The following is a 26502-nucleotide window of genomic DNA, read 5'->3' as shown; positions in this document are numbered from 1 at the left end:
GCAAACGCAATACTCAGGGTATTGGTACACATTAACTTAATTTCTGCTTTATATTTCTTTTAATGGAAGAAAACATCGAGGAAGTTTTGTTGTTTGAATTCATTCCCTAGGATGGTGGATATTTCTCATGTATCATATTGAGTAGTCTTGGTGATTTCTAGTCCACCATGTACCAAATTCTGTCTTGGACTGAAGGGTGTGATGTAACGCAGTCTGCCAGAAAAATGTCATGATTATTACTCCAAAAATATTGCAGCACAATTGCTTGAGGGGGCTATCACAATGTACTTCATGATCAGTGAGCTTCAATTTCTTTTCTAAATAGCCCCCCCCCCCCTCCATTATACTGAAAACAAGTCTAACACTTTTGAAAGTCTACAAAACAAAACTATTCTTGAGAAACATTGGAACAGCCATCCCCTAAAGTACAGCCTATATATCAGAGGGATAGTGAAACCTGGAGTGGCAAATAAGCAACGCTTTACGTCTCTACATCCAATTTAACTCCAAGTAAGTAAGTAAGACAGCTAAATTTTGAGCAGACAATTGTATAGCTCTTGCTTTGCACAGTGTGAGATTTCCCATGATGCAAAACAATCATATCAGTAACACCATTCACGGACGTTTCTTTGCGGAGGAAAGACACCATAAAATGTCCCTTTAAACAGACATGACGCATGAGATATCCCATGATATCAACTACAACGGGAGCCATTAAAGTACATGTACTACAGCCGACATTAAATCCGTCCATTTCCCTTTCGCACAACACACAAACCCCCTCCACACTCACCAAATGATAGCATACAAAACTCGTTGGACATTTCAAATTCTTCTCCCATACAGATACACATCTTGCACATCTTAGCTGAATGGAGGCAATGAATTACACATAGACCTATATGTACAATTCTATGTGGCAATAATGTTTGTCGGCCAAAAGTAAAATTTGTTCGCTTTCCTCACTTTCAACATTGTATCTGTCACTCAAGAAAGTGAGATTTATGTCTGTATGATTTTATTGTGGAAAAACGAATAAATTCGAACTCGAACTCGAACTCGAACACGTTACAACAACTATGTATTGTATTTCATTAGCATCTTTGCTATTGACATGAATGTGCTTTGTAATGTATTATGCTGCTGAGGTTGTGGGTAGAATTACAAGTGTCTGATGTATTCAAACTTGACATTTCACTCCCTACACTGTAGATAATTTCTAAATACAAAAGTTGTATGTCCCCCCCCCCCCAATGAAATAAAACCTTAAAGGACAAGTTCACCTTCATAAACATAAGGATTGAGAGAATGTAGCAATATTAGTAGAACATATCAGTGAAAGTTTGAAGAAAATCAGACAATCCGTTCAAAAGTTATGAATTTTTGAAGTTTTTGTGCAGTAACCGCTGGATGAGAAGACTACTGCAGTGTATGTATAACTTAGATGTCACATGCGTACAACAATATAAGGAAAATATAAAGAGAATTTCACAAAATTCCATCTTTTGAAAAAAGTACACATTCCCCTGACTCGTTACCGACAAATGTTATGGGTAATATTATTCCCCCCGCCTTTAGAAAGAGGCAAGTCAAGTGCTCTTTTATTATGCGAAAAAAGTGAAAATATGTTAAATTTTCTTTTACATTTTCTTTATACTGTTGTACGCATATGACTCACAAGCTGTAGTAGTCTCCTCATCCAGTGGTTCCAACACAAAAATTTTAAAAATTCATAACTTTTGCATCGATTGTCCAATTTTCCTCAAACTTTCACTGATGTGTTCTACTATTATTGTTGCATTCTCTCAATCCTTATGTTTATGAAGGTGAACTTGTCCTTTAACACACAAACTTTAAGTTTTATTCACATAGTTCCTTTAAGAGTTTTCTCAATATTCCTTCATTTTCTTTTGTCCGTTTCATCCCTTTATCATTCTCTTTTGTCTTGTTTTATTTTTTTCCCTTTGTAAGAAATATCTTCTTTAGCTTCTGGCTATCCTCCATACCTAGAAATTAAATATCTAAAGTATTTGTGTGGTATTCATTACAACTGTTTTCCAACAAGTTGTGATGCAGTTTTTATGGATGGCAAGAACAGGAATTCTACCACCGTGTATAGATATCTGACTTTTTTTTCATGTCCACTGTTTCTGTAAAAAGAAAGAATCTAAATGAGATGAAAGTGTAGCAAGATCGGACAAAGACAGAGCTCCCAAACCAATTCATATGCACAGAAATCAAATGAAGAAGTATGTAAGCAGAGACATGAAGAAAAATGCGGTCAATCTCCATAATGTGCCGTGAAATATTAAGAAGTTCTGGTTTTTATTTTCGTACAGTTACTGAAAACTGCGACTGAGCCAGATATGAAAACAGGAATAGAATCGATGAAAATTTAAGTCATTCCCCTTTTCCCAATCTAAAAATAGGTGACCTGCAATTCGGATGCGAGCAGATATAAAATGTAATTAGACTACAGCATACTAGTGCTCTGTGAATATTGCCTAAATTCAAGGAGGGGGGGAGATGCTACCCTCTAAATCTCCTCTGGAGTACATATTAAAACATGCTGAAGATAAATTAAGAATTACTGTTTTTCCTTTTGACTCTTGTGTGTCTTCGCTCCCACAGTATAGCTGGGGAAAAAAATCGTCCTCTATGAATTCCATCAAAAAAAAACCGCAGAAGTCGTAGCTGAAAGCAATCACATCTATCTCTCCGGGCATTGCCCACATTCCCGTGCGCAGGGAAACTGCTGCATGTCAACTGCGATCAATTTCACTAGATATTCCTCCAATGAAGAACATTTTCTTTTCAAAGTGGTGACTCACGCAGCAGCTATTTCTGACACAACTCAAGTCCTGCTGGATGCTGTCTATTTTCTTCAGCCCATAAACCTTCTTCTGATATCTCTCTCCCCCTCTTTCTCTCTCTCTCCCTAATTCAGGTCTTTGCTTATATATCGCTGGTTGAGAAGCAGAAGGGCTTTATTGCACTTTTTTTTTTTTGGGGGGGGGGTATTGAGTTATTGGTTTCATGTTGTAGAGCTCAATGTCCTCTATATTATTGTGTCAATTTTACATTATTTTCATTTTCAGCAAAATTTTAAAAATCAAAACCACAAGGGTGCTATTTTGCCCTATATAATTAAATTAAATTTTGATTTAAATCTTGATTAGACTTTTCTATTTCATGAAAATTGATTGGTTCGTTTTTATCTACGATCAGAACACAATAGCCCTTCTGGTTCTCAACTGACGATATATCTGTTACCACCTTCCCCCCCCCCCCCCCCATAGGTCCTGATACAGTCAGTTTCCAATCTTTCCTCTCTCTCCCTCCTTTCTCTTTCTCTATCTTTCCTCTGTCTCTGTTTAAATATCTATCATTATCCCTTTTCTACAAAACCAGTATCTACTAAAATACCCTCTCTTTTAATGTCTGATCTCCCCATCTCTCTTTCTCTCTCTCTCTCCCTCTCTCACTGTTTATGCATCTCTCCCATTCCTCTATACCCTCTCTATTCAGCTGTGGATATATTAGTCGATCACCGTGCCCACTCCCCGAGACAAATTTGGACCAGTCACTGCCGATGCACCCTGCGATTAATACAGATCCCTAATGGAAATAAACCGTGGGGATGACGACTGTAACAAAATGTGCCAGAAGAAATCCCAAGTCACTCCTACCGTCATCATCGTTCTCGGGGGGATGGGGAGATGGGGGGACGGGGGAATCGGAATGCCGGAAAATTTATTTTCGCAGCCATTCTTGGGGAGTCTCGTGATGATTGGCGAAGTTCGCTTCAATTTGTGTCACAGTCCTTTCCAATCGGACTGGATACCACAGAAAGAGATGGGGGAGGGGGGTAGAACTGCGTATAGGGAGTTAAAAAGCATGTGCCCCTGTCTTCTACGGTTGAGGGCAGAGCTTGTACCTCACTAACATTATATGCAACAAACTGCACTGGTTTCTTTAATACTGTAAATACCAAACAAAAGGAGTGTCCTAAACTCCATGGACAACTCGGGGACTACTGTAAAACATGATATATTTGCGACACAACATTTTTTGCGAATTGGAGCCGACGGCCTTTTACGTGGCATGAAATTTTCGCGAATTGCCACTGGCGTTCAATGCATATAGTGTCGAAAAGAAATTTCGTGTGCATTTTAATTTCGCAAATCTTCGCGCTTGCAAAATTAAAATGCACGTGAACATTCCTCGTTTTACATTATATTCTGCTTTTCATATAAGATGCTAATCATGACAGTACATCTTGAGTATACTTGTAATGATAACAATCTTTTCACAAAGTCCAATCTACTAACACAGTCATCACAAATTGGAAAGCTTACTTTAATGATGGATTTTTACCAAAAACCCTTGCACAAGCATATTGTGTGAAAACGATGTCTTTTTCGATGGAGCTCATTTTCACTTACCTGCATATCATAATCATTAGAGGTATCATGTAGTTAACAATCATTAATGCTAATATGGCCATGATGATCAACAATATTGATATTAAACAGTTGCCGGTGCTGTTTTTGCCTATCCTGAATGATTAAAAGTCAAAAATTCTTTCCTTCACCACATGAAATTAATACAAAAAAGAAGAAAGAAACTCATGAGTATGAAAAATAATCATATTAATGTGCCATAAACAAGATTAACACTAGCATCAAGAAAAAAAAAAATCTTGCATCAATGTTACGGTCACAAGCAGAGACTAAGCATAACTGAGTTTACAGCGGCTATTTATTTTTCATCAATCACACATGAGACTGTTATTCTGGCCAACACCAGTTGTGTCTTTGCCTGTATCTGTGGTCATCAGATCTGCGGGGCAGAAATGAGTTATTCAATCAACCCTGCCGCAAATATCACAACAGTCAAGATTTCACCCCAACCGATTTGTCATCCAGCACACTCCAACACCCATGATTAATAGGGGTGCGTCTGTTTTTCTTTTCGTTCTTCATACTTGTTTGTTTCTTCGGGTTCATTTATTTCTTCTTCTTTTTTTTTTGTCTCAAGCCGCAAGGCAAGCTTAAGTTGATTAATATTCTCAAGTCATGCACAATATTTCTTTTATCTTTCCTTTTACAACAAAATATTTGAGCTTTCTTTCCTTCTGATGTTTGAGCTAGTATGATTATAGTTAGGGTACATCTACACAGTCCTTGTTGCAGAACTTATTTTGTAAATTGTGTTTTAATCAAAACTATTATCAAATTTCACTGGATATTGATACAGGCCTGTGGGAAATTAGCCATACTCAAGTGAGTGAATATATGGTTGCTAATTTCATGAACTTTCAACAATCTTTTTGATTACTTTCATATATCCCCCCCCCAAAAAAAAAGATAAAGATTGTGATGTGAATGTGAAAGGGAGAAATATACACTGTATTCATTCTGCCCAAATATTTTCCTGTTGTTCAAGTAACTATTTGTTAATATGCAAATTGTTTCCTACAAATTCCTCACTTAAGACTTCAGTTCTCCATTAGGAAGCGTACTCCTTTATCAAGTACATCGGCTACAAATCAGACATTACAGCTACCCCTTTTTATTATGCTGGTTTGTCGTTGGTGTGTTTTTTTTTTCCCCAAAGCAAACCTCGTACAACTGTTCCCATCCTTGTAATGATTACAGCAATATGTCATGATGATTTAGTGAGCTGTTGTCACATAAAGTCGGGTGTATATATGCGATGACAACGAGTCTCCGCCATTTGATGGGCATGGATCGCTTCTTCCCCCTTAGGCCAGAGTAACAGACTCTCAAGCAGTTAGTGGAGGGGGAGGGAGTGGGGGGAGGGGGATACACTTGTCCCTCTCTCGAGGATTCAGCTCTAAATTATTGAGCAATCCCTTACAACCAGTCTTTTGGCATGTACTGTAAAGCTGAGCTTCTACAAATTTGTAGCTTGCAGGGGCTGCTCAAACACTGCACATGCACACACACACATACACACATACACTGTCTGGTGTCGCTTCCCAATATAAACATACGAGGAACAAGCATTAATCAATGTCTGTTCGGGCTCAAAAAAGACCAAACCTCTCCTCTATTTATTTCCTTCCAGTTTTACTGAGCCCCACATTCCATGACCCTGCACAGAAAGTATACACTGCACATGCCAGCAGCATTCTGTAGGTAAAAATATGTACATGTAGGATCGCATTAAAGCAATTTTTCTCCCTACGGTCTTTTTCTTCCAAACACTGATGCATTATTTTCATTGCCACGAATTCATGAGAAAGTGCATGAATAAAACATATAAGGTACGTTTTTATATAAACTTGATCGAGATGGAGCAATTCAGTTTGTCCATGATGCTCGTGATTCCTTCTACTGTGCCTGACAAAAATGATCGTAATACCCATATTATCCATATTTCTGTATTCTCAGTTTTTCCTCAGCAAACTTATTTGGCTTGCAAACAGCATTGAACATGTCACACAAGGTGCTTTGTGAATATTCTCAAAGAATACAAGTGTGACTTTCTGCCACATAATTGTTAACCACTAATCAAAATTCACCTTCTCACATGCACATCCACACACACGCACACACACACACACACACACACAGACACACACACATACTGTACATGGAGCATGTACATACAAACGTATAAGCTGGCGCAAATTATTGGGTACTTAACACATTCTACAGAAAAATGATTACTGCATACAGTAAGTGCACTGCATACAGTAAGTGCGCCACATGTTAAGTGAGTCTAATTTTTGGTGAATCGAGACTTTCGGACAATTTCACGAGTGGTTAAATTGTGCAATTGTGGAGTGAAGCAATAAATGGAAAAATGTGCATCTGCATGACGCAATCATATTGGGATTGAAGTTGATACTTTTACGCGTTGTGAAATTGCAAAAATAAAACTCGGGGGGGGGGGGGGGGGGGGGGAGGGGGCAGGCAGTCCTGGATCTGAATCTGCAATTAACAAACTTGGAACTAAAGTCATCAATGTACAAACTCATGGTATTAACTTTGCTTTATCATTTCTGGTTCTAGAGCAGAAGATTTTAAATATTCCTTAATGTGGGGGGGGGGGGGGGTGGGCCCCCTAGGGGCCCCCAAGAGGGACGTGGTGCCCATTTGAAGGAATTGAGATTCTATCCCCCTAGGGATGCTACCTGCTAAGTTTGGTCAAAATTCATCTTGAGGTTTTCAAGAAGAAGATGAACATGTACAATTCAGGCTCCATTACAAGTGTCGGACTTCTCCCCAGCCCTCTCCTGGGTCCTAAGGCGTGGGGGGGGGGGGGGGGGGGGGGGAATGAATCCGCCAACCCCATGAACAAACTTGAAACTACAGTCATCAATGTACTAACTCATAGTATCATCTAAGCCCTATCACTTCTGGTTCTAGAGAAGATTTTTAAAGGTTCCTTAATTTTAGGGGGTTTGGCCCCCTAGGGACCCCCAGGTGGGCAATGGTGCCCATTTGAACAAATTGAGATCCTATCCCCCTAGGGATGCTACCTACCAAGTTTGGTGAAAATCAGACATGGCAATCTCAAAGTGAAGATGAAAATGTACAATTTAGGCCCCATTAGGACCCCTCCCCACCCCCTCCCCTGGGTCCCAAGGGGGGCACCCCTGATTCCCCCATGAACAAACTTGAAACTACAGTCATCAATGTACTTACTCATAGTATCATCTAAGCCCTATCACTTCTGGTTCTAGAGAAGATTTTTAAAGGTTCCTTAATTTTAGGGGGTTTTGGCCCCCTAGGGACCCCCCAGGTGGGCAATGGTGCCCATTTGAACAAATTGAGATCCTATCCCCCCGGGGATGCTACCTACCAAGTTTGGTGAAAATCAGACAAGGCGATCTCAAAGTGAAGATGAAAATGTACAATTTAGGCCCCATTAGGAAAACTCCACAAAATATATGGTGTATACAGTAATTGTATTATACACCAAAGCCTGTAACATGGCTAGTGCATTTGTGCTGCGTTGCAGACCATAGCAATTAACAACCAAAGCCTATTTTTAAACTTCGTGAAAATCTACCAAAACCTACTTAACTTTCCGACCAAGACATACCGTCTGATTGCTTGCTGGCATTGTTCAAACTATCTTGCAGATTGACAAGGTCAAACAAGTAAGTCTTTGCACTGATTATCAAACATTCAAATATATGTCACCCCTAGCGTCCGTCACTTTGTTTCTGTATCTTCGAATATAATGACAACACGACAACAAAATGTGGAAAGGGGAAACAGACTAGTTTCACACACCGCCACCTCCAGGCATTCGTTGAATGGCAAAGCCCACGAGACACGTCATCTGTCTTGCAAGGACACGTATCGTCTTGGCAACGGGGGATGCGGAGCAATGCCAGAACAAAATATCATATCTGACATTTAGGCCGCAAGTGCACTTTTAACGGCATGACTTTTGATATTCATTTATTTATTTTCTCTCACCCAGGTGCCTCTTAAATGAGAGAGAGAGAGAGAGAGAGAGAGAGAAGGAGAGATGGGGCATAGATGGTGACAAAGAGTGATATGAATCCTTTTAATGGGAAAATCCATGAAGAAAGGAAAGGGAAATATGGCAAGTGTTAACCCTGCTATTGCACAGACACAATCAGCAATGCTCATGCATTGCTTTTTCTCTATACTTTATTGTTGATCATTAATGCCATGTTTCTGATATCTCAACATGGAAATGAAGCAGATAAATGAATCAAACAATCTAAATGAGAGAATAATTGATGAATAAATAAACATATGAATACATGCACGCAAAATCAAGAGTAAAAGAAATATGAGTAAATGATAGAATGCATCAATGCTATTGTACTGCACCGACTATTAGTGCCTGGTATACAGAATATACATGACATATTTGAATATTCAATTGATTGCTGTATCATTATTCATAAAACACTATGGTCTTACCAATGTTTTCTGTCATTCGCATCATGTTATTTAGCAAACAAATGCGCTCAATGTGAGAGCACTTCAAGTAACTTGATGCTCTTGCTTTGCACCAAAATACTCAGAATCTGAATTCATTATCATTATGACGTGGGCGCACAACCAATAAAAAAATCCCTAATGATCTTTCCATAACAGCATGCGCAAATTTAAGAGTGTCGGTCGTACAGTTACAGTCAAACTGAGGTCATGTGCCTAACTTGAGAAGATGTGAAGCATGTCTCTCTTTCCTACGAGATATTGTCTGTCACCAACCACTTTCATGCACTACACGAGGCACCCACGGCATATGCCGAAGACCGGAGAGAGAGAGAGAGAAGACAGAGACGTCTGCATCGTTTCGACGCGTGTCTTACCGTTTGCATGATCTTCTCGACGTGTGTGCATCCCATGGCCCGCAGGATGACGAGGATCAGCTGATTGTTGGAGACGCTTCTATCAACCTCGATTGCCATCGGCTGCCCGAACCTGCAGTGAGTCATGGACGGAGTGGAACGTTACCAAAGAGACATGTTTTACAATAAACGGCGACACTGTCTACCCCAGTTTCTGAGAGGGTTATTGCCAAGCTATTGGAAGGATCTCAAGGAGTAGACAAATCTCTTGATGATTCCTCATCATATCATGAGCACATATATATTAAACTTAAAAGAATATATCCATAGCAGAGCTCGACAAAAACAACTTAATGGTCCATTTGTGTCACTAAAATCTTTAAAATCAAAGGAAAGATAAGAATGAATTTTTAAAAATAGTTATCCAATTGGGCCACCAAAAGATAACCTTTTTGGAAATTTGGTGGCCTGACAACAAATTTTAGTAGCCCCAGACTACCTGGCCACTGCTACTGTCAAGCCCTGTATATAGAATATAAGCAGTGAATATACTACTCTCAACATGTGATGCAAAGAAGAATACATTACAATCTACAGATCAATTTGTACTGAACAAACTCAATGACACAGGTTAAATAAGCCCCAAATTAGCAGCAACTTCAGCAGACTTTGATAATTGTTCAGAAAGTTATAAAAGCAAACTTTGATTGTGAAGCAAAAGCTGATCCTGTGGAGATCACCACATAAATGCTGCACGAAATAATGTTTTCAACTGTAGGTACCTCAATGACATTGTTCTGGTATACTTTTGTCATATTTTTAATAGACCCCAGAACTCCTATACATTTTGTGCATACAATGTAGGTATGGGGCTTGCCCATTTAATCTAAAATTGTATGCAAAATGTCTAACTAAAGATAACAGCTTATGGGTAGCTTGATGCTACAGCGTTTGGTCATGTGACCTTGGAGAGACCTTGTCCTTTGCTTTGTACGCAAAGTGGAGCACTGATGTGACTTTTGCTGGAATTGTTTGAGATGGTGTTCTTTCTATGTCAGGGCAGCTGTAGCACAACATGTCCTCACTCTACAGCAGGAGAGGGAACATTTTACAGCTGTCACTTGCCAATACGGTCAAGTCACTTATTTCTTCTCGATCACTGCGGTAGATAAGTGTACGGGCAAATCCATAATTGAACTCGCACTGCTCAGAGTACTTCCCTGCAACTCAATATTCCTTCATTTTCCCCCTCACAGATGCATAAAACAATGCACTGATCATTGATATCTTGTCACTCAACTTGAGCCTGATTACACATCATTCGATTCCTTAAAAGCTTTGAGAGTGGTACAAATTTGATGTCTCCGCCCACTCCAGTCCCCAAAGCTCTTTGTGACTTGCGATGCCATGTGACTGAGTACACAGATTCACTCATACAATCACAGTCTCGTTGTCAAAAAGGATATCATAGCACTGTTTAAATCAACATGGGACCACTCCACCAAGATACCATTACGAAATCCTGCATTAAAGTTGCCTGTGATGCTACTAAAGAAGAGTCAAACTTACAATCTCCCACGGCATACTGATCTGCATTGGACCAGTTTAAAATCATATTTAAGGCTATAGATTTGTTTCCACCCCCCCCCCCCCCCCCGAGAACTTAGTAATGGCTTATCTAATTCACCCATTTTCACCAAATACTTCTCAGTATTTGAAATGCAGTTTGCACGAATTATATGCTGCCATGCTGGGCAGGTCTCCAGTATCAAGGTTGTGAGGCACAATGCTTCTTTTACTGTTCATGCCTGAAATTACTATGTGGGCAGATAGGCTGGGTTTGTAAGGTAGAACACATTAGGAAGTGCCAAGGAAAACAAATTTATGGACATAAATTGGTATTGCATCATTCTATTATTCATGGCTGCAATGTGATTTTAGAATGGAATCTAGACCAAAGCTCTTCACTGCATCCTGAAAGGTATCATAGTAACATGACACAAAACCAAGACAAACATAAACATCAGGTACAACTAATATCTCATGCTGGCCACAGAGATGGGTAACTAATTTCATCTTTTACCGTTTGATCTATAATTTGCTTTATTTTGAAATACATGATCTTTTTAAAAAGACAGGACATTTCAGTCCTTTGTTAATGGCATGATCAATCATGTAGCACTTTGTATGCCATTATTGAATCTCTCCAATTTCCTGACTGTGGCCGTGTATGAATTATTTACTCAACACTGCCCGTCTTATGCTGGTCCATGAGCAAGACAATAATGGGAAATAGCACAGCTACGACTTGTGCAATCCGACGCAGAGCGCAGGGCAGATTGGCCATGGATGTCGCGCTTGCTCTTGATATGCACAGAACCTTGGCAAAAAATCACAAGCACTTTATGATCATCTCAATCCAAGTGTTTTGCGATCAGATCAATGTAATAATGTCGCATCCTGGGATTTCTCTGCCCGACACACACACACACACACAAGCATAAAGTTAATTAGCTCATCTCAACGGGATCACCAATACGTGTGATCACATCATTACATCTACTATTGGGGCTACAAGTATACTCCGTTCCAGGTATTCCTAACCGCAGTGACGTCAAAGCGGAAAAAAACTTTATCACTTGATCACGCAAGTGCCACCATGCCGATGGGGGACAGGATGGGATAATGTTTCTCGTCACCCGTGCATTATCGCGTAAGACTCAAATAATGCGTGCTATCAAACAATCGCAAATACCTCTGCATTCTCTGGGCACTCTGGGGAAAACAAAATCATAATGCCTTCGGCACCCTTCTGGGCAGACGCATAAAAAGGAGACAATTCTCCTGCTATTTGATAAGGGCTGTGACTGAATGGCTATTTCCTCTGTCTTTGACATAGAATCACACTAACATTCTAGAAATTATATGTTCTCAAATACTGTATAAGCGGTTATTTTCGCGAGGGTTTAATTTTCGCAAATTTCGCGAATCACAGTTGGATCGCGAATTCAACAGCATGCGAAAATGTCGCCATACACTAGAGTAACAATGCATGCAAGATAGCGTTGGTGTCACTTCGCGAAAACAACATCTTGCGAAAATGTCTGTGACCTTCTAATTCGCGAAAATATCTGTATGCGAAAATAACAGCTTATACAGTAACACATTGCAGCAACAGACAATTTGAGCCTTCTAAGTATTGAAATAACTCTTCTCAGATCATGCCAAGTGTCATGGAAATTACAGTTGTACTAAAAGTACCATAAACTTTTTTTTTTTGGACATCATAATACCTCAATGCTGTGATATAACTACAGTGATTTGCCAAATATGGCAGAAGATCAGTAAATTGTAAAGATTATTCCAGCAAAACGTTGTAGGTGAAATGGGTCAACCCAGTCAATCTTGAGGGGTTTTTTTTACATTTCTGAAAGAGCAATTCTTCTTCTATGTAATTTTAAAATTTGGAATCAAAACATTAAAAGGAAACTGTTTTTATGCTTTTCTAGAAAATAGTCCAATCCTCTCAGGATTTGACTGTTCTCAAGCTTCATTTGACACTGTTCTGATCCTTTTCTGTCCCATGTCCACCCTTCCCAGCACTGACAAACCAAAGCTGTCACCTTTGACCCCTCACCTCTTGCCTGACCTCCCCGTGCCCTGCTGGTTGATGACTACCATGGTGATGACCTCAATGGGGCGGCTGCAGTGGACGTGGAGGTAGGGCTTGACCTGGCTGTTCTGCAGCATGCTGTGGGGGTTGTGGGGCGTCTCCACGGCGTAGACGCTGTCCCCGTCGTGGATGTCCGCCAGGGGCTGGACGTCGCTGAAAGACCGGTAGAAGCCGTCGATGTACACCTCTGTCAAGACGATCTGGCAGGTAAAGGAAAGAACGACATAGGGTCCATTATCATTATTCAGATTTGAATAATTTACGCAACAATCATCCATTGAATTGAAGCACACATACATTTGTTTCATTTAAAGTACTGAAATCATCACAAATACGAGAAATCACTATGCTTCGATGATAACCTTTCATTAAAAAAATGTAACAATCCCTTGTGTTGTATGGAGGTCATATAGCTATTAAATGTAACTTCATGTAGCTCATGAACTTAAACCACATTTGAGAACACCTAAACACAATGTGCAGCCATGTGCAAACTTTGTTCGTGGAGTGCAAAAAAAAAACCAAACAAACAAACCACAAAACATTATAGTCTATCAATTCATAGTGTCAACTATCTGTAATCTATTACTGCATGTCAAAATGTTTCACTGAAAGGCCTACTGCATCCTAAAGTGATCCAGTGCTTTCAAATAAGAAACTGGTTCAAAACTGTCTTTACTGACACACTCTTCCTGCCTTAATGCCACGTTCATCATGGACTAACCAAATGAGAAAACAACGATCAACAACAAAAAAGACCTGATGTTCAATGTTTCAGCCACTTTTTGGATAGTGAGGATTTTGTCAACATCATGCACTTGGTGCACTTTATGAGCCCAGGCATTTAGCTTAAAGGGATGGTACAGTATTGGTGGAGATGAAAATTGGGCAAGTAAATTTTTGCCAGATACCAAGAAAACACTTATGATATAGTACAGAGCATATCATTTTAAGAGGAATTCAAAATTTATTTGATGAAAATCGGGTTTGGAGTGACTGAAACATCCAAAAACAAAGTAAAACAAAGCGATTTTAATAAAATGTGGGTCCCACACTTTATCAGAATTGCTCTTTTTGGATATCTCAGCCATTTCAAAACCAATTTTCATCAAATACACATTAAATTCCTCATTAGAATTACATGCTCTATCATATTTCATAAAAGGTTGCTCATTATCTCACCAAAAAAATGTTAGAAACCTGAAATTAGGTCTCAACCAAAACTGTGCGATCCCTTTAACTTTCCATGCTTTTCCATCAACATTTAGGAATCCATCTAAACCTGACCTAGATGCAGAGTGAGGGAGTCCACTCAGGTGTGTGGTACATAAATGCCTTGGTCAAACACGAACACCAAGGCCATGTTGACACAATAGGGATTAGGGGGATTAGGCACTCTCAATGCACGGACAAGTAGTTTCAAGATGTCTGCGCCAATCGGCTGAGAAAGCTCTCTTGGCTGCGTGTCAATCTCCGAGCAAAGAGCAGTGAGGGATAATCAAATACCACTCAAATGCCAATGCCAATCCAGACGCATTCAGAATTTTTCACTTTTTTTTTTCTGGTGATTTGAAGAGGCATGACCTAAAACTCTCAAATACTGGTTTGTTTCATCAGACTGACATTTCATTTGTGAAAATACATTGTACATACAAACATACACATATTTGTGTAGATACAAACATACATACATTCATACATACATACATACATACGTACATACATACACACACATAGTATATACATACATGTATACATATATACATACATACATATATACATACATACATTCATACATACATACATATATATATACATACATACATACATATGTTAAGTATACATACATGCATACATAATGTACATACATACATACATACATACATTTATACATACATACATACAAACATACATACACACATACGTACACATTGTTTTATACACATAATCATGCAAAGTAAAACTTTGTACCAGTAAGTTCTCATCTACTGTTGATAACCCTTCTTCTCAGATCATGTCTTCTGCTCAAAGCAGATGGCACATCAATCAGAATACAAAGGATATCCATCTTTTAGAATCACAAATGTATTGAGTACAAGTACAGAATGACACACCAAGTGTATGCATTAATGTGAGTGTACAGTTCAGCCACATTGAAGTTTATATGCATATTGAGGTTTTCATTTATTTATTCTTTTTAATGATACTGCATTTGATTCTGTGTGGATGGACTACATGTGAATATCAACACATATTGTAAGCGAATAAGTAACGGGGGTCAATAGAGATATAGATTCTGAAAAACTCCTTTCACCAAATAACCATCAATGGCAGATATCAATGGCAGATATCAGCTGGCCACTTCTTTAATGAGATACACATTTTTTATCTCGCGATTGTTAAATGCATACATACATACATACATACATGTATATGTACACCGTATATAACATGACTATGATCATGCATTCAATTGTGAGAAGTGTGGGTTATTCAACTGTGAGACACATTATATTTCAAAAGTATCATATTTAATCACACAAATTAATGAAATGGAAATTCCAGACACATGTACATGGTGAAATGTGCTCAGCATTGTCATTACCCAGTAATTGCCCGAGGCAAAGTAGAAAGTTAATTTCTTATCAAAATGCCTGCTCCCGACACGATGAACAAGTGATTCACAGTGAATGACTGCTAATAAGCATGCAATGATTAATGCAACAGAAATTCAGTGACAAAATTACATTTTGATCGCAGATACGGTGGGTAGGGGGTTGGTTGGGGGCAAATGACTTGTGGAGATAATATTTAAAAAAAAAGGCTTTGTCCGGGATCAAACCGGATTTATCACGAGACACTTGGGCGATGCCATCACCTGCCCTGGAGACGGAATCATGTTTCATTAATACTGTGACTGTGACAAGCAAACTATAGAACCCATCCCCTCTATCTATCCCTACTCCATTTATGCTTTTCATAATCTATATTAGAAATTGGATTTCTTTTGGGGAGAGATGAAAAGGGGAGACATTGATGGGAAAGACAAAAGTACAAAGAGAGAGAGAGAGGGAGAGAGAGAGAGAGAGAGACGTAGAGATCTGGTAGAAGATGAACAATGGACATCTCCTACACATTATATCTTCTTAGAGATGTACTGAAGAGTAACAATATCCAGTGATGTAAATGAGGTCAATATCAAGTACATTACTGTATCATACATGCATAAAATCTGAGCTTCTCCGCTGATGCTCCCCTTTAAGCCTCAGCCTGGCCAACCTCTCTGTCTCTGTCTTATCTCTTTATAGATTTACTGAAGAGTGATGATATCCAGTGATGTCAACGAGGTCAATTTCAAGTAACATTGCGGCATCATATGTACATGCATATATTAAAATCCAAGCTTCTATGCTAACGCTCCCCTTTAAGCCTTTAGCCTGACACACAAGCTACCTCTCTGTCTTATCTCTTTTACATTTACTAAAGAGTGATGATATCCAGCGATGTAAATGTGGTCAATTTCAAATATAACATTGTGGCATCATACATGCATATATTAAAATCTGAGCTTCTATGCTGATGCTCCCCTCTAAGCCTTCAGCCTGACACACAAGCTATACCTCTCTGTCTTATCTCCTTATAAATTTACTGAAGAGTGATGATATCCAGTGATGTAAGTGAAAATTTCAAGTACATTGTTATATCATGCATGCATAGTTTATGTATTAAAATCTGAGCTTCTATGGTATGCTGATGCTCCCATTTAAGCCTCAGCCTGACACACAAGCTATCTCTCTGTCTTATCTCTTTATAGATTTACTGAAGAGTGATGATATCCAGTGATGTAAACGAGGTCAATTTCAAGTACATTGTTGTATCATACATGCATACATTAAAATCCGAGCTTCTACGCTGATGCTCCCCTTTAAGCCTTTAGCCTGACACACAAGCTACATGTACTTCTCTGTCTCTGCCTGCCACATCTCCTGTGTGACTGATGCTATCTTGTCTCCTTCTACGAGGCCATCTCATGGCAATGTCATATTACAGACTCTTGTCTTTCTACTCCAGTCTCCTGATTCTCACTGTCTTCCCTTCCTCCTCCTCCTCCTCCTCTTCTCCCTCCTCGTCCTCTTCATCTTCTTCCTCTTCCTCCTCCTCTTCCTTTCTTACTTTCCTTCTCTCTCACTGGCATTCTTGACATCTACAAGCAACGAATTATTTCAGTTTTTTCTTCATGCAAGTCCCATCTATTATTTCTTAGAATTTCTTTGCAGAGGTAAATTCTGTATTTATACCTTTCCCTCTTTTTCTCTGGAGTAGCTCTGCGTAGCAAGATTCATGTCATCATTCCTACTTTTTCAGTCTCATTTTCAATCATTCTGGAGCTATTCTTTCTCATCTCTACCCCTCTCTCAATCTCTCCATCTCTCTGCATTATATCTCTGTCTTATAAAGAGTGTTATCTTGTATCCTACATTTTGTAATGAACTTCCTGTTCTAATACCAATTCACACTTTTCTCATATATACAACAGTATTTGATTTTCACCTTACCATTCTACATACTCAGAAATCTACAATTTTCACTCACTCCTTTTTAAAGAAAATCCTTCAGGAAAATTATCGTATTATACATTGTATGCCAGCTAAAATGGTATGCAAATTCATCTTTATTTGCTTTGATTGACACTCAAATTTTCATGTGAAGATTGATTAATCTATCAATCCATCAATCTTTTAACTTCATTATGCATTCATCTCCCTCTTTTCTCTATCTATCTATTTATCTATCTCTCTATCTATCTATATTCATCTATGTATGTATGTATGTATGTATGTATGTATGTATCTATCTATCTATCTATCTACTATTCCTCTATCTACCTACCTATCTATCTATCTATCTATCTATCTATCTATCTATATCTATCTATCTATCTATCTATCTATCTATCTATTAATCTATGTATATCTATCTACTATGTAACTACATACCTGCCTCTCTATTTCCTCTCATGCTTCAAGCACCACTTGCCCGTGGTAATCACTGTCGGCAAATGGCATTGAAAAGGAGAAATCTTCAAGGTCATAATCCCCCTCGTGGGGAAAATACTCTTCTTCGGGTTCACAGGCATTGAGCACAATTACTAGACACCGTCGTCCACCCTGGGAATTTATCAACCCTGGCTGCCTCAGTGCGAGAATGAGGAGTGTCAGGCTTGGAGCATATCACATACACTTCCACTCTATGCCACAGTAATCATTGCCGATGTTGCAACACTGCCTCAAAAGGAGAAAAATTCAAATTATTTGCAAAAACAACAAAATTGTAGGAATTTGAAGTAAGTGATCTTGAGCACTAAGCAATATATTCACTGTTGAATACTATGAATAAATGAACAACATTGAAAGTGAAATCTGTTTGAGCAGCGATCTACGCAGGAAGACCACCTGCTTGTTGTGGCCCCTCAATTAGATACCAATCAAACCCATTAAAGATAAAACATAGTTTCCATATGACAGTAGAAACTATCAATTTTTGCTATAAAATAGAAACAAATGGATGAGATATGAGAAATAACATTGTGATAACATGACTTCACATGGGTAAGGCCGAAAATGCAAAATATTAACCAAATAGGTACAATGGAAGCAATGCAATCTCAGAGCATATAACCAATCATGGTTGCTATGTGACATTTTATATTTGATTACATCGATTACAATATATTGGGTCATGGCGGTATCTGTCGTGTGAGAGTGAATAATACAGCTTGTTAGCTGCATGCAATTCAATACTATACTGTTAGGGTACAATCCGATCATCACATACTAGTAGCTTTTGACATGTACACACTACTGAACAGGGAGGGCGCTTCAGGAAAAAAAGTCGGGTACACCAACTTATCAATTTACACTCTTGATCTAAAAACACTCCATAACAACTCATCATCCTAGTAAATCGCATCATATCAGCCAGAAAAATTTCTTGGTAGAGTCTTCCAATATATTGCAAGGAAATTTCAAATGTTGGAAGATGAATTTTGAGCCCTTCTGAGAATCTTAAATCTTTTGTATGAAGAATAATACCCATAATTACCACACCACCCGTCTCCCCTGGGTGATATCTATAGGCTAAGGTAACTGTATTAGAGATTCTGCTTCTCCCTCCCCCCTCTGTTTTTTTTTTCCTCATACGGTGACTATATCACGAAATAAAAAGCATCTGCTCAAATATAAACCCACACCAAAATGTCGCAATAGGTCTTTGGTCGTAATCAATATGATGTCTTGCAGATCAGTGCAAGGAATTAACGATGAATGCCTGATATCATTCGCCCTGTAATGTGAATACCCATCATCACTCATTCATCCTCAATAATCCAGCTGACATATAGCTGGAAGATCATCCGTAATCATACGATAGCGATGGTCATTAACTGATATTTACCTAATTCACACAGCGTGGTGCAGTCTTGCTTACACTTTCAAAATGCCCTAAAGATTTCCAAGATGTAATTTTCTTCTTGTCAAGCCTGCTATACTGGTAAATTTGCATTTATGCCTCAAAATCCTCCCTTGAAACCAAAATCCACCCTTGCATCCCTCAATTCACAGAAATTCACTGATGACAGCAAATGATATAAATAAAAACGAATGCACTCGAATCCTGCCAAATTTCGACTGAGATGCAAATCAAATGCAATATTTAGGTTAAAGAGCATGCTGTGGAATACAAAAAAAAAACAGATAAAAGACAGCTCTTCTCATTATTAATTAAAGTGGAAAAATGAAACTTTTGGGAGTTTCTCTCCAAATGTCTACATCAAGACTGAAAAGAAGGCCCTGACACTATGGCAGCAAGAAAACTAAATGATTTTAAACTTTTAACATTTTCTGCATGTCTGATTTAGACTGTATTTACATGTATACCTCCTGTACAGAAGTAAAAAAAAAAAATACACAGATTTTTTTTTTCCAACCCTTAAGAGGAATACCCAAAGCCTAACACTTCAGCTCTTTAAACAGTTTTCAAATTGACATTGTGGACATTAACAGATGTGATTGTTTACCTTGGCTACTGGTGGACTTTTCGGCAGATTCATATGGGTTTGACTCTAAATTTAGTTCATGAATCACCTCCCTGAATATTACTGCCAAATATTTATCATCACAATCAATCCTAACATCATGAGCATTTGGTGTCTGAGTAAACAGTGCTAAAACCCTGGAGGAAAAACGAAAACAAATTGTGCCAACATTTTCTTTTTCTGTAAATCATTTTAAAACATAATTTTGCTTTCATTCAAAACATAATTGATTGACCTTAAAGAAGAAATGGATGAACTGATTAGCTCTTTTATAAGTAAAACCACAGTCATATGAATTTCATAGCATGCACCAAATGTTATCCAAGGAAGACTCTTCAATTATATCTAACTTTGACTGCTCAGTTTTGATCAAAATTTTATTCAGATATATATATCAGCATAAGACATGATAAATTCAGTACTTGACAGCTAAAACTAACTCCTTAAAATCATAATTTTGATAATTGAAATCATAATTTTGATAATTGAAATCATTATTTTGATAATTGAAATCATAATTTTGATAATTGAAATCATAATTCTGATATCTGCTACTCATGATTTTCCAACCTTCAACTTTTCCCTTTGCCCCTTCCCTTCCAATTAATCTTTCCCCTCTCAGCAATGTCCGAACCTTTTACTTGATATTTACTATATTCTCCCTTATGACTCAACCTTTTACTTGATATTTACTATATTCTCCCTTATGACTCTCTCTGTTCCCTTTTCCTCCCATCCCCACCAGTGCAACATCAACTTCCAGCTCACTGCTGCCCCTCACTTGTCACTATTTGCCTTCCTTACATTCTCCCAATGTCGCTGCCCTCTTCAACTCCCCTCTGTCTATGGCTCTTCTTCTGTCGAGCCATAGTGGGGGCACTGTGGCATAGTGGATAAGACTACCGACTCCCGCTCGGAGGACCCGAGTTCAAATCCCGCCCAGTGCTTACGTCCTTGGACAAGATGTTTTTACCCACTGTGTCCCTCTGGACCCAGGTGTATAAATGGGTACCTGGCAACGCTAGGGTGATAATAATAGCAGGGCCCTCTGGTAGAGCAGTGGCAACACTGATAGACAGGGCAGAGCCAGGCAAAAACTGCCTTTTTTTCCAGTCAAGGTTTTCTCACTTGATTCTGGTACTTTAGACCATACTTTACAAAATAAGCTTCTGCGCCATCTTGAAATCTGTCCCAAATCCAAGATGGCCGCCAAATATCCAAAATGGCCGCCAGAGGACCTAAAAAGTGCCTTCTGTAGTTAAGATTTGTCGGGGATGGGTTTTTTTTACTCTATTTGATGATAAATGGTAAGAGGTTTAAGATTCAGTGAATTAAAATTAGAATCAGTTTCTTTTTTATTGCAAAAATCCAACATGGCCGCCAGACGCAGCTCCCGAAATTAATAAATGTCATAATAACCGGAGGGCCAAACCCTAAAAACTTGCTTACTTAACAAGTGAGTTCCACTCTCTCTACAAACTAAGTAGACCATGCTTATTTTCAAATTTTTATTGTAACAAACAACATTCCACTGGTCTACCTAAAAAAATATGTTGCGAAAGCCTCCAAATCCAAAATGGCGTCCAAGATGGCCGCCATATTTACTGAATTTGCTATTTGAAAGATAGAATTTGATAGAAACATCAGATTTCAACAAATGTGATATCATATGAAAGAAAATAACATTTCCTACAAGTTGATACCATTTTTGTGGGCGATTGTGATAACTGAATTGAGATATAAAGGAAAAACACTCATTTTTTGATATTTTTCTGAAAAAAGGGAAATCATGAAAATGCTTGATTCAGCATAAGTCAGAAAAAGACTGAAGGATTATCTTGAAACGTTTTTAAGAATTTTGCTTGGCATATAATTAATATTTGGAGAAAATTAGGGGTCAGTACCATATGCGGTTCAGGAGTTATAATGTCTCAAACTTGAAAACTCACTATGTAAAAATTTCCACTTTAGCTGTGACAAGACCTTGTTGGTCGTAAAGAGAGTCTGCACGCGCCAAGACTACTACACGCACCACTGGCACTGACGCTTGCAGCAGTGCCAGTGGTGCGTGTAGTAGTCTTGGTGCGCGCAGACTTTTTTGACAAACAAGAGTTTGTGCCTGCAAACTAACTTTTCATACCACGTGGTAGCTCAGGTGACGCTGATCGTTATTATTTCAAAGTAGATTGTTCTGATATGTTTTATGCCTCCGCCAACGAAGTGGCCGGAGGCATTATGTTTTCGGGTCGTCCGTACGTCCGTCCGTCCGTACGTACGTCCGGACGTCCGTCCCGTTTTGTTTTTGTCGATATCTCAAGAACCGTGCGGTGGTTTGACATCAAACTTGGTATAAGGGTACATCCTGGGGGATAATATTTTGCTTGGATTTTAGGGTCATGGGGTCAAAGATCAAAGGTCACAGGTTATTTTGTGAAAAAAAAAGGTTGAAATTCCATGTTTTTCTCCATATCTCGCAAATGGTTAAAGGTATCTTCATGGAACTTAGTATATATATGCTTGTACCGATGGGCATTGATTATCTAGGAAAGTTGGGGGTCATGGGTCAAAGGTCAGGGGTCAAAGGTCAAGGTCAACTCCTCAAAATATCACTAATATTTATGCAATGCCTGAAGGTTTGTTTCTTTAACTTGATGTATGCATGTATTACCAAATATATATTCTGTGGGAAGTTTTTGCCAAAAGGTCAAAAGTCAAAAGGTCAAAGGTCAAGTGAAAGTGCTTAATTGCACTTTTTCCTCCATATCTCGAAAGTAACTCAAGGTATCATCATGAAACTTAGATATTTATGCATGTTCTACCTGACAGTGATTCTCTTTGGAACTGTGAGGTCAAAGGTCAAAGGCCAGGTTTAGATAATGCTATTTTACCATTTGATACTGAAATTATACTTTTTCTCAATACCTTGAAAATTACTCAATGCATAAACTTATAAAAGGGTCAAAAGTCAAGTAAAAATCATCAGTTCCCCAAATACCTGCACTCTGACGTTTTAATCATTCATCCAATTGAACCTAGTTCTAGGAAAGTGAACATTCAGCACATTTGTGGCAAACCTGTCATTTTAATATTTTGCCAATTGTGTGAAACTGTCATCACACATTGTCAAGACATTGATTTGTGGCAAACCTGTTATTTTAATATTTTGCCAATTGTGTGAAACTGTCATCACACATTGTCAAGACATTGTACTATAGACCTATTAGGAGAACCATGCATTATGGCGGAGGCATACCAGTCGCCGTAGCGACATTTCTAGTTTTTTATACTAAGCTGTCAACAGTTATCAATGTTATGGTTTCTTGAAAAGAAATGGTGATATCTCCGCATGTTTTAGGCTTCATTATATATATATATATATTTTTTTTACATGGTAGAATGTTTTGTGATACAACTAACCTGCACATATAAATCGAATGTGATATCTCTTCCAATGGTAAACGATACCTTTAGTGTGTTGCGTCAGAGTCAAATCTTGATTAATAATTTGATATATTTTTAGAATTTCTTGTATTCCTGTCTATCATTATTGTCCTTGTTTAAACCATATTGAGGGTTTAGTTATTTATTTATTTATTTCATTTTTTTTTTTGGGGGGGGGGGGTGGAGCTCATTTTAGTGTTTGGGTAAGGCCCGATCTTTGATTTAAAAAAAGAAATGCTTCTGTATCAAAGATATGCTTTTGTACTTGTATGTTACTCTGCTGTTGTAGAAACGTGAATAATGATGGAATATGTGTAATAATATCTGATCCGGACATGTCCTTGAAAGCCCTTCTGATCCGAGCACCCCCCCCCCCCGAAAAATCCGACATGGCGGCAATTTCTCAAAGTTGCTTTTAAATGTGTTGTGCGAAATTACTTCTCAGTATATTGTTCATATAACACTGTCCAAAATTATTATTCATGCTGTATATTCACATTTCTGAGGGGCCCACATTCTACAAGACTTGTCTTTTTAGTGGGTCCCTCCATTTTTCGAATTATCCACAATGTTTACTTACTTCAAATCACTCGAGTTTTATGATAATCTGTAATGATTGTAAGGTGCTACAATTATTGTATTCTTTTCATCCTACATAGTTTTGAGCACCTGATTTTCTGTTACCAAAAAAGAAGAAGTGATGTTTATATGTTCTTGTCGAAAAATGAAATAAAACATTGAATTGAATTGAATTGAATTGAATTTACAAATAAGCATGCTGAAAGTGTATTCACTGGGAATAGATTTTTCTTACATCGTTTTAGGCTGATTTCATGTGGGTTATAGTGTCAAAATTGAATTGAACTAATGCCATTGGTAGATGCTTTCACATTTTAGATATCAGGATCACTCGAGAGTGGAAATGTTCTTTTTCATTCCTTTTATAGAGTGATCTCAGGGATCACTCAAAGAGTGACGAGTGATCCCTAAGGTCACTCTAAAATGAGTGAAAATGAAAATTTTCACTCAAAATTCACTCCAATTTTACTGTAAATTTACTGATTTTCATTATTAACTCCTCCAAAAATGAAACTTCTACTCGATTTTTTTTTCTTTTTCGGAGTAGAATATCACTGGTTTTAAAAATATCTCCATAAAAACCCATAACGGTTTGAAATAGCGCTACAATGTTCAAAATATATAAAAACTATAAATAGATAGCACAACAGCCAAAATTGTACCAAAATTAAAATAATACATTTAATTTGGCGCAATAAACTATGTCAGCTTTGATGGCCTGCAATCTTGAAGTTTTTGAGTGATTGATCCAAATTTTGTTTTAAACTTTCTATAGCATGGTTGTTTCAAGCTTCTACCTCTATTTGAAAGACATTTTTTGCTTCATCTCATCTGCTCCAGAACAATCTACTTTGAAATGATAGCGATCGGTGTCACCTGAGCTACCACTTGGTATGAAAAGTTAGTTTGCAGGCACAAACTCTTGTTTGTCAAAAAAGTCTGCGCGCACCAAGACTACTACACGCACCACCGGCACTGCTACAATCGTCAGTGCCAGTGGTGCGTGTAGTAGTCTTGGCGCGTGCAGACTCTCTTTACGACCACCAAGGTCTTGTCACAGCTAAAGTGGAAATTTTTACATAGTGAGTTTTCAAGTTTGAGACATTATAACTCCTGAACCGCATATGGTACTGACCCCTAATTTTCTCCAAATATTAATTATATGTTAAACAAAATTCTTAAAAATGTTTCAAGATAATCCTTCAGTCTTTTTCTGATTTATGCTGAATCAAGCATTTTCATGATTTTCCTTATTTAAGAAAAATATCAAAAAATTAGTATTTTTCCTTAAAATCTCAATCCAGTTATCACAATCTCCCACAAAATTGGTATCAACTTGTAGGAAATTTTATTCTCTTTCATATGATATCACATTTGTTGAAATCTGATGTTTCTATCAAATTCTATCTTTCAAATAGCAAATTCAATAAATATGGCGGCCATCTTGGACGCCATATTGGATTTGGAGGCTTTCGCAACAAATTTTGTGAGGTAGACCAGTGGAATGTTGTTTGTTACAATAAAAATTTGAAAATAAGCATGGTCTACTTAGTTTGTAGAGAGAGTGGAACTCACTCGTTTAGTAAGCGAGTTTTTAGGGTTTGGCCCTCCGGTTATTATGACATTTATTAATTTCGGGAGCTGCGTCTGGCGGCCATGTTGGATTTTCGCAATAAAAAAGAAACTGATTCTAATCTAAATCCACTGAATCTTATTTCTCTTACCATTTATCATCAAATAGAGTAAAAAACAAACCATCCCCAGACAAATCTTAACCACAGAAGGCACTTTTTAGGTCCTCTGGCGGCCATTTTGGATTTTTGGCGGCCATCTTGGATTCGGGACAGATTTCAAGATGGCGCAGAAGCTTATTTTGTTAAGTATGGTCTAAAGTACCAGAATCAAGTGAGAAAACCTTGACTGGAAAAAAAGGCAGTTTTTGCCTGGCTCTGCCCTGTCTATGAAGAGGCTACCCTGGGTAAATAAGACCTTATTATTATTATTATTATTATTATTATTATTATTATTATTATTATTATGATCCCTACAAGGACTACATGATACACATGATGCTACCACAAACCTTTCTACCTCAAACATACAGTTGTCTATGAAATTCAAATCTGCCGTATTTTTTTTTGCTTTTGGGTGTGTTATTTATTCATTTATTCATTTTTTTTTTTGGGGGGGTGGGGGGTTGACCTTGATTAGGTATGCTGTTCAGTGAGTCTATAATGCTTTGCAGTACAAGCTACATACATCTATGAAATAGAAGGTTTATCTATGCATAGCAGGCAACTTCAATATTCATCCATTCTTGCAACCAGTTGACCAATTGCCCTTTAACTCTTTATGTGCCATGGTGGAAACCCCCTGTGTGCCACGTTATTCTGAGACACAAAG

General features: G+C 38.1%; 1 protein-coding gene across 1 annotated transcript in view; it reads right to left on the bottom strand.

The window, feature by feature from the left end:
• LOC139708663 (ubiquitin carboxyl-terminal hydrolase 31-like) overlaps positions 1 to 26502 on the bottom strand; it is a 95798-nt gene that overhangs the window by 22125 nt on the left and 47171 nt on the right. Inside the window, exons 3-4 of the mRNA XM_071620598.1 lie at positions 12951 to 13186; positions 9335 to 9446 (exon numbers count right to left, since the gene is read on the bottom strand). Of these exons, the coding sequence (XP_071476699.1) occupies positions 9335 to 9446; positions 12951 to 13186 (348 nt within the window). The remainder of the gene's footprint in view (positions 1 to 9334; positions 9447 to 12950; positions 13187 to 26502) is intronic.

This window comes from Diadema antillarum, unplaced genomic scaffold (assembly GCF_040938485.1).
Source record: "Diadema antillarum isolate AM-2024a unplaced genomic scaffold, OU_Dant_1.0 seq00001365_RagTag, whole genome shotgun sequence".
Taxonomy (NCBI): domain Eukaryota; kingdom Metazoa; phylum Echinodermata; class Echinoidea; order Diadematoida; family Diadematidae; genus Diadema; species Diadema antillarum.
Note: the sequence above shows the minus strand (reverse complement) of the source record. Positions and strands in the feature narration are given on the sequence as shown.